This window comes from Ornithodoros turicata, chromosome 4, assembly GCF_037126465.1.
Source record: "Ornithodoros turicata isolate Travis chromosome 4, ASM3712646v1, whole genome shotgun sequence".
NCBI classification, from domain to species: domain Eukaryota; kingdom Metazoa; phylum Arthropoda; class Arachnida; order Ixodida; family Argasidae; genus Ornithodoros; species Ornithodoros turicata.
The window spans coordinates 30,406,934-30,418,880 of NC_088204.1; the positions used below are offsets into that span (position 1 = coordinate 30,406,934).

Consider the following 11,947-nt stretch of genomic DNA (forward strand, 5'->3'; position numbering starts at 1 on the left):
TACATATCTCAGTGAGTACGTACTCAAAATACAGCCTTTTAAATAATTTTCTCGGTATTTTGGTATTCTACTCAATACTTTTTACGAGAGGTATTTTTACAGTATTTAAAATACTTTTTCAGTATTTGCTACACAGTACTCAAAATACTTCCCTTCCTCGTCAAGCCGCATCCAGCATATTTCCCCGCAGTGTCCAGATTTTCAGCTCACTGGAATTTAACCCCGGTTTTTCTTTCTTCTTTCGGAATTCGCGGATCTCTCATTTATAGGGCCCGGAAATTTAGGCACTAAAAACTATGGAAATCCGCTCCTTGCAGTAGAGTTTCTCCAGCAGCTGGAGCGCCCTCTACGAGACACGTGTTAACATTTGAGTAGTAACTTCGGGGCGGGTCTCCTGCTTTCCTTCGGTTAGATTTGTCTCGTTAAATGGTATCCACCTAAAGTGAAGCTTATTACAATCTCTCAGTACAACGCACCTTTATTTAGTAGGTCTAGGTTAGACAAAGTTACACTGCGCGTTCGTAATTTTTTGTAATGAAACATGTATGAGACGCCACGAGCTTGCTAGGCATGACTCTAGCCAGGCAAACCTCGCCGAAATTAAAAAGGAGCCGAATACTCCAAATTTCTTCCGTGGGTTTGACATTTTTACGGTTGCTGGTTTTTACGGCTTCCTTTCTCTCCTTCTTTTTTTATTTTTTGCGGTGGATTTTAGTTTTCCTGGTTTGTGACGGATGGGTTGGTGTTCTCTTTTGATACATTCCTTGTGGAATACGAGGGAGAGGTGAATTTGTGGTACTACACGATCATCCTGATAGGAAAGACCGGTAATAGATAATAGTGAGTTTTAGCATACCGTACGCTGTCGCTTTTGCGTATACGTAAGGGACAGCGTCTTGGTTTTGCGCAATGCGCAAAGCCCAGCTTATGTATTGCGCGTGCGAACCACCAACGCTGTCCCTTACGTGCGCAAAGGCGACAGGGTACGTTATACTGAAACTCACTATTGAGTGTGCAGCAAAATACGCAGAAACCCACCCCTCTCATTACAGGGCTTTCTAAACGGCAACCTAAAGAGACCTAATGTAATTATTATGCTAAATGTGCAGTCATGTCTACTGTTCAATGAAATAATGTCTAAAAATTGCTGTGTAGTTCTGCATTTTCGAAATTTCATTTTCGTTTCAAACGTTTCTGCAGCGTATACTATTAAAGTTGTGCAATGAACTCTCACAGACATAATTTCGTTGATGCCAGAGAGCCACCAGGCAAAGGAAACGTAAGCTCAGTATCCATGGCAATTGTAATCTAAATTTATTATCACCTGTACCGTTTGTGAATACTTTATGCAAACTCACTGACCAACGTAGCTGTGACCTACCTCTCCACGTGTTTTAACTCTACATATCTACCCCCACCCCCCAACCATAACAATACCATAACCGTTCGACCACAACATAACAATTGGGGAAACCGACAACTACTGAGATTACGTGCGTGCGGAAATAGAATTAGGGATATAAAGTTAGGGATTTTAGCATATTTCCGTACTATGTTCCGTACTACTTTCCATGTGCTATTTTTTCTTTTATGCTTTGGCGTGCATTGGCTATATTTGGGCTATTTTCTAAATCTGTTTTGGCGGAAGACGAGTTTGGCATCTGGCAACTCTGGCGCCGTGCCGCCGACAGGCGCATCGGAGACGTAAACAAAGGACGGCGTTCGTGCTCTGGCTTGCTGCTCAGGTGAGTTACGTCTCTGAATATGCAGATTCGCTATTACAACGGAGCGTTATCATTTCCAGGGTGCTGCACAGGAGAAATATCACGTGGTAATATCAAGTTGTGGAAGCAGAGCCAAGTGTGACAGTGACTGGAGGACTATGATCGGGAAACCACCATTTTTCAAGCACGAGCTACTAGATTATATCGACCATGTCATAATCGGGAACCCATATGTGAAGGCCGTCCGCGCGATCCGCTACATTGGCACGCGAACTCTACATCATGTTTGGACAACGGAAATTTGAACACGCAGAAGCGGACGTACGACTACCGTAGCGACAGAAGCATACATGTGCGCCGCCGCCGCCGGTTCGAAACAGGCGCGTCGAATGAACGCGAAAACGTGCATTGCAGCCCTCTCGCGAAGTGGGATTTGCTTTTGTGTGTTTGTAATGACACTGAAACTATTCACATTTAAGAGCGCGACATGAATACATTTCGCTCACGCATGTACCCGCCGATTTGTTGATCGGGGTGACGGTAGCTTGTGGTTTTGTGCTGTTGGTTTGTGATTGTTCGCGCCGTTGACGCCGCCGGTCAAAGTTTTTTTGGCGCGCACGTCTACGGTAGCAGACGACAACAACAGTTCTTATAAAAACTCGTAGAATGATGATGATAATCAACTTGAGGAAGTAGCATTCCCCTTGGGACATTCACCGCTTGTACAAATTATGAAGATTACACGGGTACGATTGTGTGAAGTGAATTTCAGCGGTACCTGTTGTGTGTGGATGTTGACAATGATGTGTTGTTGTTTTATTGCTGATGTATGCACAGCTACTTTAGAATGACAAATACTGCCATGACAGTGAGTGGTGATGTGTAGAGCTGGGATTAGCGGGACAAATGCTTTTCCTGAAATTGGGACAAAAGCAGGTCAGGAAACGCCGAAAAATCGGGACAGTTTCCCGGACGTCTTGCCCGTGTCTGAGTATGTCAAAAATGCTTTTATTAGCTTTAGGTTATTTTAACTTGTTTTGCATCACCGAAACCGGCAGCTAACAGACAGAAGGCGACAGGGAAGAAGAAGAGAAAAGAAGCGGAGGGTTTTGAGATACAGCGATTTCCCGAGACCTTCCCCTTAACAGCTGCCACTGTAAAACGATGATGATTCGAGCTTTTATTTAGTTATTTTTTTTTTGCGCATCGGCAACAAAAACGTCGTAATGCGCCACAACAGTGATAGTGATGTGACTAGTTAAAATTAAACATAATTAGTGGGAAAAAGTATGAAGCTTTAGAACATTTTTAAAATTGCAATATCTGCGAAGAAGCTAATAACTCTGCTAAAAGGCGTTATCACTTCATCACCATGCAATAGGGCTAGGATGATGAGGTAAATAACGTGCATGAAACTGTCTGGCCTCTTATTGACGGCATGAAATGAGCATGTAAATGACAGAGAGAAGTTCACTGAGGCGGTTCCTCTCTGCGAAGTGAAAACCCGTGGGTGATGAATGTATGTCCTATGCGTAGCCTTGATAATATCGCATTCACCAGACGATTTTCTGAGCACTCTCCATGACGTTGGATGTTCAGTTTACTCAAAAGGAGCTTGTGTGTGGGTGTCCCAGAAGTTTTGCCTGCTTGTATACATTGATTTCTTTAGTGCAGATGCAATCTCCTGTAGGGGTAATTCAAACGGGGCAACACCACTTGTAACTACAGCTGCAGCAGCCTTGTGTGGTAGTTCATTGCCCTGTATGCCAATGCGGCTGGGAACCCAGCACAGAATTACAGAATAGCCTCTCTTGTGTATCGTGTGGGCTATGTACTGTGCTCATTGCACAAGAAACTTATTTTGCTTGTGCATGCTACAGATAGCATTAAGGGAACTCAGGGAATCTGTGTTTACTACTGCTGATTTTATGCAACCTTCATGATGACGATGATTAGTATTTTTATGGCGCAGCAGCGACGAAGGCTTTATGCAACCTTCAATAATTTATAAATTGTATCGATTGTAATAATTTACTTTATCTATTATAATAATAATTTATGCTATTATCCTTGCGCATGTACCAGAAACCATGGCACAAGTAACTCCCGCACTAGGCTTTGACCCATCCATGTACACCTCAACGTGATCCCCAAACGTTTGCTTCAAATGTGCAAACTCTTGTTCTAGTACAGACATGGCAGTGTTACGTTTGCTGCATTTCGTCAGTGTAGTGCCAGATTTGGGGGGTGGTTCCCGGGGTGGGATCCTTTTACTACGTTCTACAACTAGGGAATTGAATAAGAGAAATCGTGAAACTCAGTGTCGCACGCAAGTCGCATACAGAATGGTGGAACGACTAATCGCTTGTTAACAAAGAGCAGTTCGAACGGTGTGCTTGTAACACAAGGTAGTGCAAGGTGCTGTGGTTGACTTCTTATACTCAGCGCATAACATGTCCGCAGTAAAATACGATGGCGGATTCAGGTGATCATTTTATAGCAACACGGCCTAGCGGTCAGAAATTGCAAGGACGGTGCCCGTGTCGGATCACGTGACCGCTGCCATCCGAACACGAGTGCCAGAAATCTAGCGGTTTTAGTTGCTAGGATCACGCTAATCTAATCGCTGTCACTCGTGTTTGGGTTCCGTCGCCTGCTAACCGACGTGAACTTGGACGTGCGGCCCAATGAGGGCACTCGCCACCCTCGCGATGTGGATGGGATGACAGCGGATATAGTTGGGCAGTCCGCTGCCCAGTCGATTCGAGGCCGTGCGGCAAAGTACTATCTGGCAAAGTACTCGCGCTCGGAAAGTGGCACGCGAACATGCGAGATCTGGCACCGTTGGCGAGAACAGGCGGGATCTGGCAAGAGAAGTGTTGTGACATGGTCGCTATTATCCAGTAGGGCATGGTTTGATGGTATGCAATTTTGATGTTCGCTTGATTGAAGTGAATTTGAAATCTTGGGCTTGAGTTTAGACCATAATGGAAAGGGCTCGACTTTAGATAAGTGACCTGGCCATTCTGCAGGTTGGTAAGATGTAAAGGGCCGAAAGTCATGCACTAATCGCATCGATTTCTCATCTGGTCTCATGTGCCGTAGCGCACGCACCAATATTTTATTTACTGGTATATTTATTTTGTATTTGTAGTACTTCTGTCGATTGACTCGTCATGGAAGGAGAGACATACAAATGCATGAATAAGAACTGTGCACATATTCCAGCACCAGTACACTGAACCCTCGTTAATATGACACCCGATAATCTGACATACGCGCTTTACGACCATACTCCTGGGGAACAATGCAGTGAAACCTCTGCAAATCCCGCCCCGTTAATATGAAAAATTCCACATTATGACCAAAATTTTCGGGAGCGACCATGGTCGTAATAACGAGGGTCAACTGTAAACATAGCAGTACAACAAAGACAAAAAGCGAGAAAGAAAACACTATGCCAACAAACAAATTTGTGCTCAAAATATATGTATATATCTATATAAAAAAGGAAAACACAATCATGAGTTGTGACAAAAGCTACTAATGCATGAAACACAAGGCACATGAAACACGGCAACTAATGCATGAAACACAAGAAGGGAGGTAGTCGCAATCAGAGGCCGTCTGGTGCAACTTATTCAATTCATCCATGGTCTTCAGGAAAAAGGAGTACCGTAAGCAATGTTTGTTTTGAAGCGATTTTGCACTTAATGTTTGTAGTGTTTTCTGCGACGACTACCAGTGTCAGAAAGTTTCAAGTGCTTGGCCTTGGGAATGCAAGTTTCGTTGTTAAATATGGACCGAAGAATTTTTAGGCACATTATTTTGTTTCTTACATGAAGGTTCGGAAGCCCTGTCGACTGGAGCATTTTAGTTGGTGAGTCAAAACAGGAAAATTTGTTGTACACTAAGCGAATAGCTCGGCTTTGAATCTTTGATATTGAAGGAGGTGTAATCACAACAAGTTCACGTGAGTACATTTGTTACTGCGTGTACAATGCCTGCTGTTTGTTGTTGTTGTTGATGATGATGATGGTGATTGGAGCTTTAATGGCGTATCGACAACACAGGTCAGTGTCTGCTTGTGCCTCAAAGATTATTTATGGTTGTTAAAATATAGACCTGTATGTCGTAGTCACTGTTAATCGATCTCCCATTTCTGCGACTACGTTCCGAGAAGCGCTCGGCTATCGGGGAACAGTGAAAGCAGTACTGGACTGGTCGATTGTCATTGTGGGGATGGCCGGGTGTTGGCAAGGCATCACTTGTTGATAACACGTGCGGAAAAAAAAATGAGGAGGCTGGAGCGCTATGAAAGAAGTCTGCTTGTCTGAGACTTGCATGAACGATTTCCTTGGGCTTTTTTCATTCCACTTGGGCCGTTGCACATATAGGTATTGTCAATAAATGATACCATACCTACAACCGACCACCCCTAAAGAGACGGTCGACGGCTCCATTGCTATTTCCACTGTACTCCGATAGTCGGGAGCTTAGCGGAGCGAGGCCACGAAAATGGGAGATTGGTTAACAGTGGCCATTATGGCGATTATGCACACAACACTTAAGCAAGAGGGGTACGTCCTTCTTGATAGTTTTTAGTCAAAATTTGAATCTCTGCTTTCAAATTTAGGAAATACATGTGTGGTGTACGTAATCATATCACAAATAAATGTTGGCACAAAGCGTACCTTACCTTGCGGCTTAGTAAGTACCGTGAATACACATTTTTTATACACTAATAGCTTGTTTCTGCCCGACTTTCCAGAGCCCAACAGCCGCGGTGGTTGTAAATTACGGGAGTGACAAAAGCTCAGCGACTGTGCCTACCCCGTCCGTATCAATGGTGAAATTATTTCTTTGGGATCAGTGCCAGTGCTACGGGAACAGGGGCAATTGCCCCCTCCCACCCCTCACCATGAACCCACTTGAGGGGCTGCCAAAAAGACACCTTTCGGGAAGTCTGCGCTTTAGGGCGACATTAAGAGAGAAAGAAAATCAAGAATACGGGGCGGGAGGGGGCGGTGCAAATTTTCCCTTTTGCTCCCCCAGAAGGCGAAAAGTAGACACCGACCCTGTTCAGGACCAAAAGGAGTCAGTGAGGACTTCATCAACTGCATTGCTCCTTTTTTTCTGTTTCATGTAAAGCATCCATGTAAGCACATATTTCTGAACTTAGGAAGTGTACCATGATTGTACGCATATTTTAGGCATACGTGAATATGCCATATAAACATGTCAGACAACATGACTGTGCATGTATCGCACGTTAACTAGGTTCAAAGCGTGCTTCCTTGAGCAATGTACGTTAAATCTGCCTCGAAAAATTGATTATGCGGGATTTTTTTACTATGTGCGATATCAGCTGGGCGAAATCAGATGAACCAACTGCAAAGCAGCTGGGAATTTTCGTTACATGAGAGGATTATAAAGAGTAGCTGCTTACCGGCGTTCCAGTCATTTTTGCACTGTTCAAATAAGGATAGTTCAGGGTACAAACATTGTATGACAACAGAGTTTTGTAATATCTCTGCAGTATGTATTACATCATAACTATATTTTTGATGGAGTCCATATCTAAACTCATAAAAACTTATTGCACTGCAGTGTGCTTGTATCATAGAAAGTGTATGCCAACACATTCAACATTGACTCCAGTTTGTGTGTATTTCCATGAGTGTATTGCCAATGTTATCTTTGTCCGTAATATATGAATTACTTTTGACCTCTGTATTGGATGAGTGGGGGAGTTTACGCATATTGAATTGTGAAGTGGCTCATTATTTCATTCCCCACATCCCCACCAACAATGGGGTAGAGTATCGCCCCTGGTGATAAAACCCCCCACTCATCGTCTCGGAAGAAAGGTTTCTATTTTGGGGGGATTTTTTTAGGATAAGGTTGGTATGATACTCGCCAGTAGTTTGCCCTGTATGTGTGCATCTTGTAACCTAATGTTACATGTGTTGGATCATTATTTTTTTGTTATTTGTACAAGGTGCTCGGAGGAATGCTCTAGCAAATTGGTTCAGCTACAATAGTGATACGTCCTTTTCGTGTTTGCACATCCTGAACAGCTTTTTACACACATGTTAGTTATCTTAGAATCATTGGTGTTTCACACAACCATCTTAAGTGTTTTGTTATTTGTTATTACCTTAAGACGTTCAAATCGTTTGCTGTGTGATAGTTACCCATCATACTTCTTTTCACGTGCATGTGTGACACAGCTATGTAATTTTTGTGGGTTTCCCGACAAATGTGTACGTTGAATTTACTCAGTGTTTGTTATTGCCGCTGCATTCGTATTGTCACCTTCTAATACTCAGTACAATAAATATTCGGTGGCAAGTGAGAGTAAGGATAGGGTGCAGGAAGGCTTCAGGAGCAAGTTTCATCATGATTTAGGAAAACTGGATGTAGGAAATGCGGAGGCAGCAAATGTATATTTTGCACTCGTTCAATATAGCTGTACGATCACAGAGTCAAATCCGATATGGTTCTTTGTGGAACCATTCCAGGGAATATCACTTTGTCCGTAGGGAGCACCTTCCGAGTGTTCCAGGCTGCACCCGCATAAAAGTAAAAATACAAACCCTCTATGGGTTCGGTCATCAACCACTGAAAGGTTTAATGAAGAACCCTTTACGAAATTCTTTACAATGGGTTCAAGTTAGCATCCCCGCCCCTACGGACACAGCTAGAAAACCACCAAAGGGTTCAGGTTGACGTTAAAGGCGGTAAAACGCCCCACTGGAGGGGACACACAAAGTTGGTAGTTTTAGAGCACGGTTTTCATCCCTGTGTCAGATTGACTCTTTTTGTTCTCAGAGTGCATAACATCTATTTCCTAGTTTAACTACGACATACTTTATCGATGGTATTACTCGTAGCGTAGGTTGTAATCTATATTGTGTGCCGTTTTTCTGTAGCGGAGTCCTCCAGGATGGTGAGGAGGTCGAAAAGGATGAGAGAATGCGAGACAAAGAGGCCGCTGTCAGCAGCAGTTGTTGCTGAACCGCAGGTATTTCGGGTGGTACTTCCACATTCCATTGACTAAGTGGGATGTCTCGCTGCTTCGGTTTCCTAGAATTTATTTTTATTTATTTATTTTTTGCTCTTACGTTACAATGCCTTAGGGCATTACTGTAGCGGGGGTACACACATATACAAGTAAGTAGTAGGTACAACACACACATGCATACAACAACACATACTGAGGTACCGACATGATTCCACTCTCCTATGGTACGAGGGAAGAATGAATGTTTAAAATCATCACTTCAGCATCTGTATGGCCGAATTTCCTGTGATGATGAAATCACGGTGAGATAAACGATGGAGGTCCTTTATTATACCAAATTTATCACTAATAATCTCATCTAGAAATTGCAAGTATAACTGCTGCATCCTGGTCGATAAACTAACCCACCCTAAACGTAACTTTGACTCACTTAAGAGTAAAAACCGGGACTAGTGTACCCAAAAGGGGAAACACCTAAAATGGGAAAATAAGGGCAAAGAAAGGGGAAATAAGTTGTGGATTTGATCAATGGTTAATTAATGACTGGAATGACTTGTGTTGGATTGAATCACATTTTCGCCCCAGGATTTTTACAGAATCGTGACGTTGTGGAAGGATTTGAATTACACCACTCAAATCATAATTTCCCAAACGGATTTAGGTACAAAAGGGGGAATGAGTGGGAGGGCGATTATTAGGATACTTCACATTCCGAGCGGACGTTCTTCATAAAAAAAGGGTAGGCTGTTTTGTATACCTGTCAGTCTTTTTTATCGTCTCAACTGTAACCCACATACACTAACATCCATTCCCATACAATTAAACAGTAATCTAGACGCAATATTCTGCACCATCTCTAGTCTGAATTAGGACCATTTCATGTGGATCCTATACAGTACACGTATACCCCAACGTAGGGCGACTCATAATAATGTACATCACTTTAACTGTAGTACTGGGCTGTCTAATATTACGACAAACAACGTGAAGCATCTTTATAGCTTCGGCTGTAACATAATTCACACGTGAAGACCATCTGCATGGGATCATCACTAAAAAGAAATCCAAGATATTTATACTCGCAAACAGTTTCTTCACATTTACCTTCCTTGTAACTCGTAGACGCATCAACATGGGTGCAGATAGGTTGGTTAATTAATTCGTCATTACAAAGGTGAGATACAGTGAACGCGATGATGGACCGCACATCTTCACAGAAATTAGAGTTTTGCATTTGATTGATGGCTATAGGTAATGACTGGCTATAGGTAATGACTTGGTTGGATTGAATCATGTTTTCACAGCAGGATTTCTATTAGATCCTGACTTTGTGGACGGATTTGAATTTCGCCAATGACATCAAAATTTCCCAAACGGATTTAGGTACAATTTCCTTTCGCCAGAAGGATGCAAACTTTAGAACGAAGACCTGTAAGAAAGGATTCAGAATCGGGTCATATCATATTTCTGTGGAAGTATCAAGGTCTAAGCTTGCTATATAGCTGGCTTTTTGTACCTGGCCAAATTTTTGTTCGTGCTTGCCTTTTGGATTTGGCGATACGTTTCATAAATCTGGATCTAAAAGGGGATTCAAAATGGTTTTCATTGAGGACTAAAGTTTCAACACGCACTTGATGTGGATTTTATTTGTTTCCACCTTTAATATGAAAACTTGATGGAAACCCGATTTGTTTCATAAAATCTATATCACTGCTCTGATTGTGCCCTCCAGGCGAAACTCCCCTAGCATTTTGTTCGTGTCAATTCAGTATCGCAGTGCCTCTTCTCGAAATTTCTAGGTGGACATCGGTAATGGGGTGCTTGTCGGCAGCCACCATTTAACCTACTTGAAGAGTCGCTACGCTGGCCAAGCCACTAAGTTTGCGAGGGCACTTTTGCGAGCCCTGTTCACGCCAGAGGAGCTGAAGGGGAAGTCTCTATTTGGCATGCGTTGCAACGCTTACAAGGACAAGGAAGTAAAAGATGCACTTGACAGGAGTCGTGTAACTGCACTGATCGGTGAGTATTATTGAAATTATCCAGAAACTCTGGCAATTTCAATGGGTGTCTTTCAGTAGGTACAGATAAAACAAGCAGAACGTGTTGCTTAGACACTGAAACAATGGCAGCAAACCCTTCAGAAAAAAAAAGAAACACGAAAGACGTAGGAGTTCAGAACAGTTGTGACTTGCTGTGTGCACGTATCCGTATTTTCCCGCTGTGTTTACAGCTGCTTTTGTCTACACAAGATAGCATTACATTATTTCCATGTATGGGAATCAACATATATCGGTTTCACTTTGTACAAATCGAGTAATTTCTTTGCAGACCCGAGACTTGTGGTACAACTGAGGCTTACTTTGGATGTCATGATTATGTTGATGATGATGTTTTTTTTTTGTGTGTGCATCCACAACAATTACAATGGCGTGTGTGTGCACGCTTTTGCTCTTATTTTCCAGCCTACACAATGGTTACGTTCAACCTTCAAGACGACTGCAAGCTGAAGAACACCCTGTCCAGCTTATTGGTGCGGGAGTGCAAATAAAAACTGGATTCTCTGAAATTACTGGGTGTCTGATGTGTCAATGAATAATTAAGGAATTATTTCATAGGATTTTGTAATAGACTACAGAATGCCTGCAACGTAATTAAACTGTCTGCCCTTTGCGCACTGTCTGCATTAACAGCTCAGTAAGACATTTGCAGAATACATGTAATAAAAGCTCAAAAAGACACTTGCAGACTATGCGCAAAGAAAAAGAAGAAAAAATGAGACTCCTGTAGAGTATACAGGGCGTCCCAGAAAACGTGTCATTGAATTATAATAAAAAAGCTACACAACGTAAAGTCATGTGGTCAGTGGCATTTGCTCTTACTGGGTTTTGGCCACCTCCAGATGTTACTGAAATGAATGATAATTGACAGGGACATTCGGGAGCTATCCCATCGGAAAAAATAGCCAAACATCTTGCTCTATACGGGACTCCCACAGAATAGCGCGCCATGAATTTTTCAGCGCAATCTTTGTCAGTCCGACGAAAGGAGTTCGGAAACCCAGCCCACCCCGGCATCGCAGAAAGAGATAACCATGGCTTATCACGTCCGACTTTTTCGGCACCAATGTTTAAGGAAGCAGGAGACGTCCGTAAGGATTGGTAGCAAAGCTTTTAATGACAGTAATGGCGGGAAAAAA

The 11,947-nt window shown here is 42.7% G+C and overlaps 1 protein-coding gene across 2 annotated transcripts; it reads left to right on the top strand.

Moving 5' to 3' along the window:
* Positions 1–1,668: 1,668 nt before the first annotated feature.
* LOC135391397 (uncharacterized) lies at positions 1,669–11,321 on the top strand. 2 transcript variants are annotated; one of them, XM_064621651.1, is made up of 5 exons: positions 1,669–1,745; positions 1,805–2,470; positions 8,660–8,751; positions 10,551–10,770; positions 11,214–11,321. In XM_064621651.1, exons 3-5 carry the CDS (start codon positions 8,674–8,676, stop codon positions 11,297–11,299), a joined length of 384 nt encoding a protein of 127 aa, XP_064477721.1. In that variant the 5' UTR covers positions 1,669–1,745; positions 1,805–2,470; positions 8,660–8,673; the 3' UTR covers positions 11,300–11,321. The 2 variants fall into 2 exon arrangements, with proteins under 2 accessions (XP_064477721.1, XP_064477720.1); XM_064621650.1 differs by having other exon boundaries at positions 1,805–8,751.
* Positions 11,322–11,947: the final 626 nt, after the last annotated feature.

Bases quoted from the DNA above. Each gene is read 5' to 3' on its own strand.
- LOC135391397 (XM_064621650.1), top strand. From the start codon at position 8,674: ATGGTGAGGAGGTCGAAAAGGATGAGAGAATGCGAGACAAAGAGGCCG. The intron at 8,752-10,550 runs GTATTTCGGGTG...CGAAATTTCTAG, and splicing joins CAGTTGTTGCTGAACCGCAG to GTGGACATCGGTAATGGGGT. The intron at 10,771-11,213 runs GTGAGTATTATT...CTTATTTTCCAG, and splicing joins TCGTGTAACTGCACTGATCG to CCTACACAATGGTTACGTTC.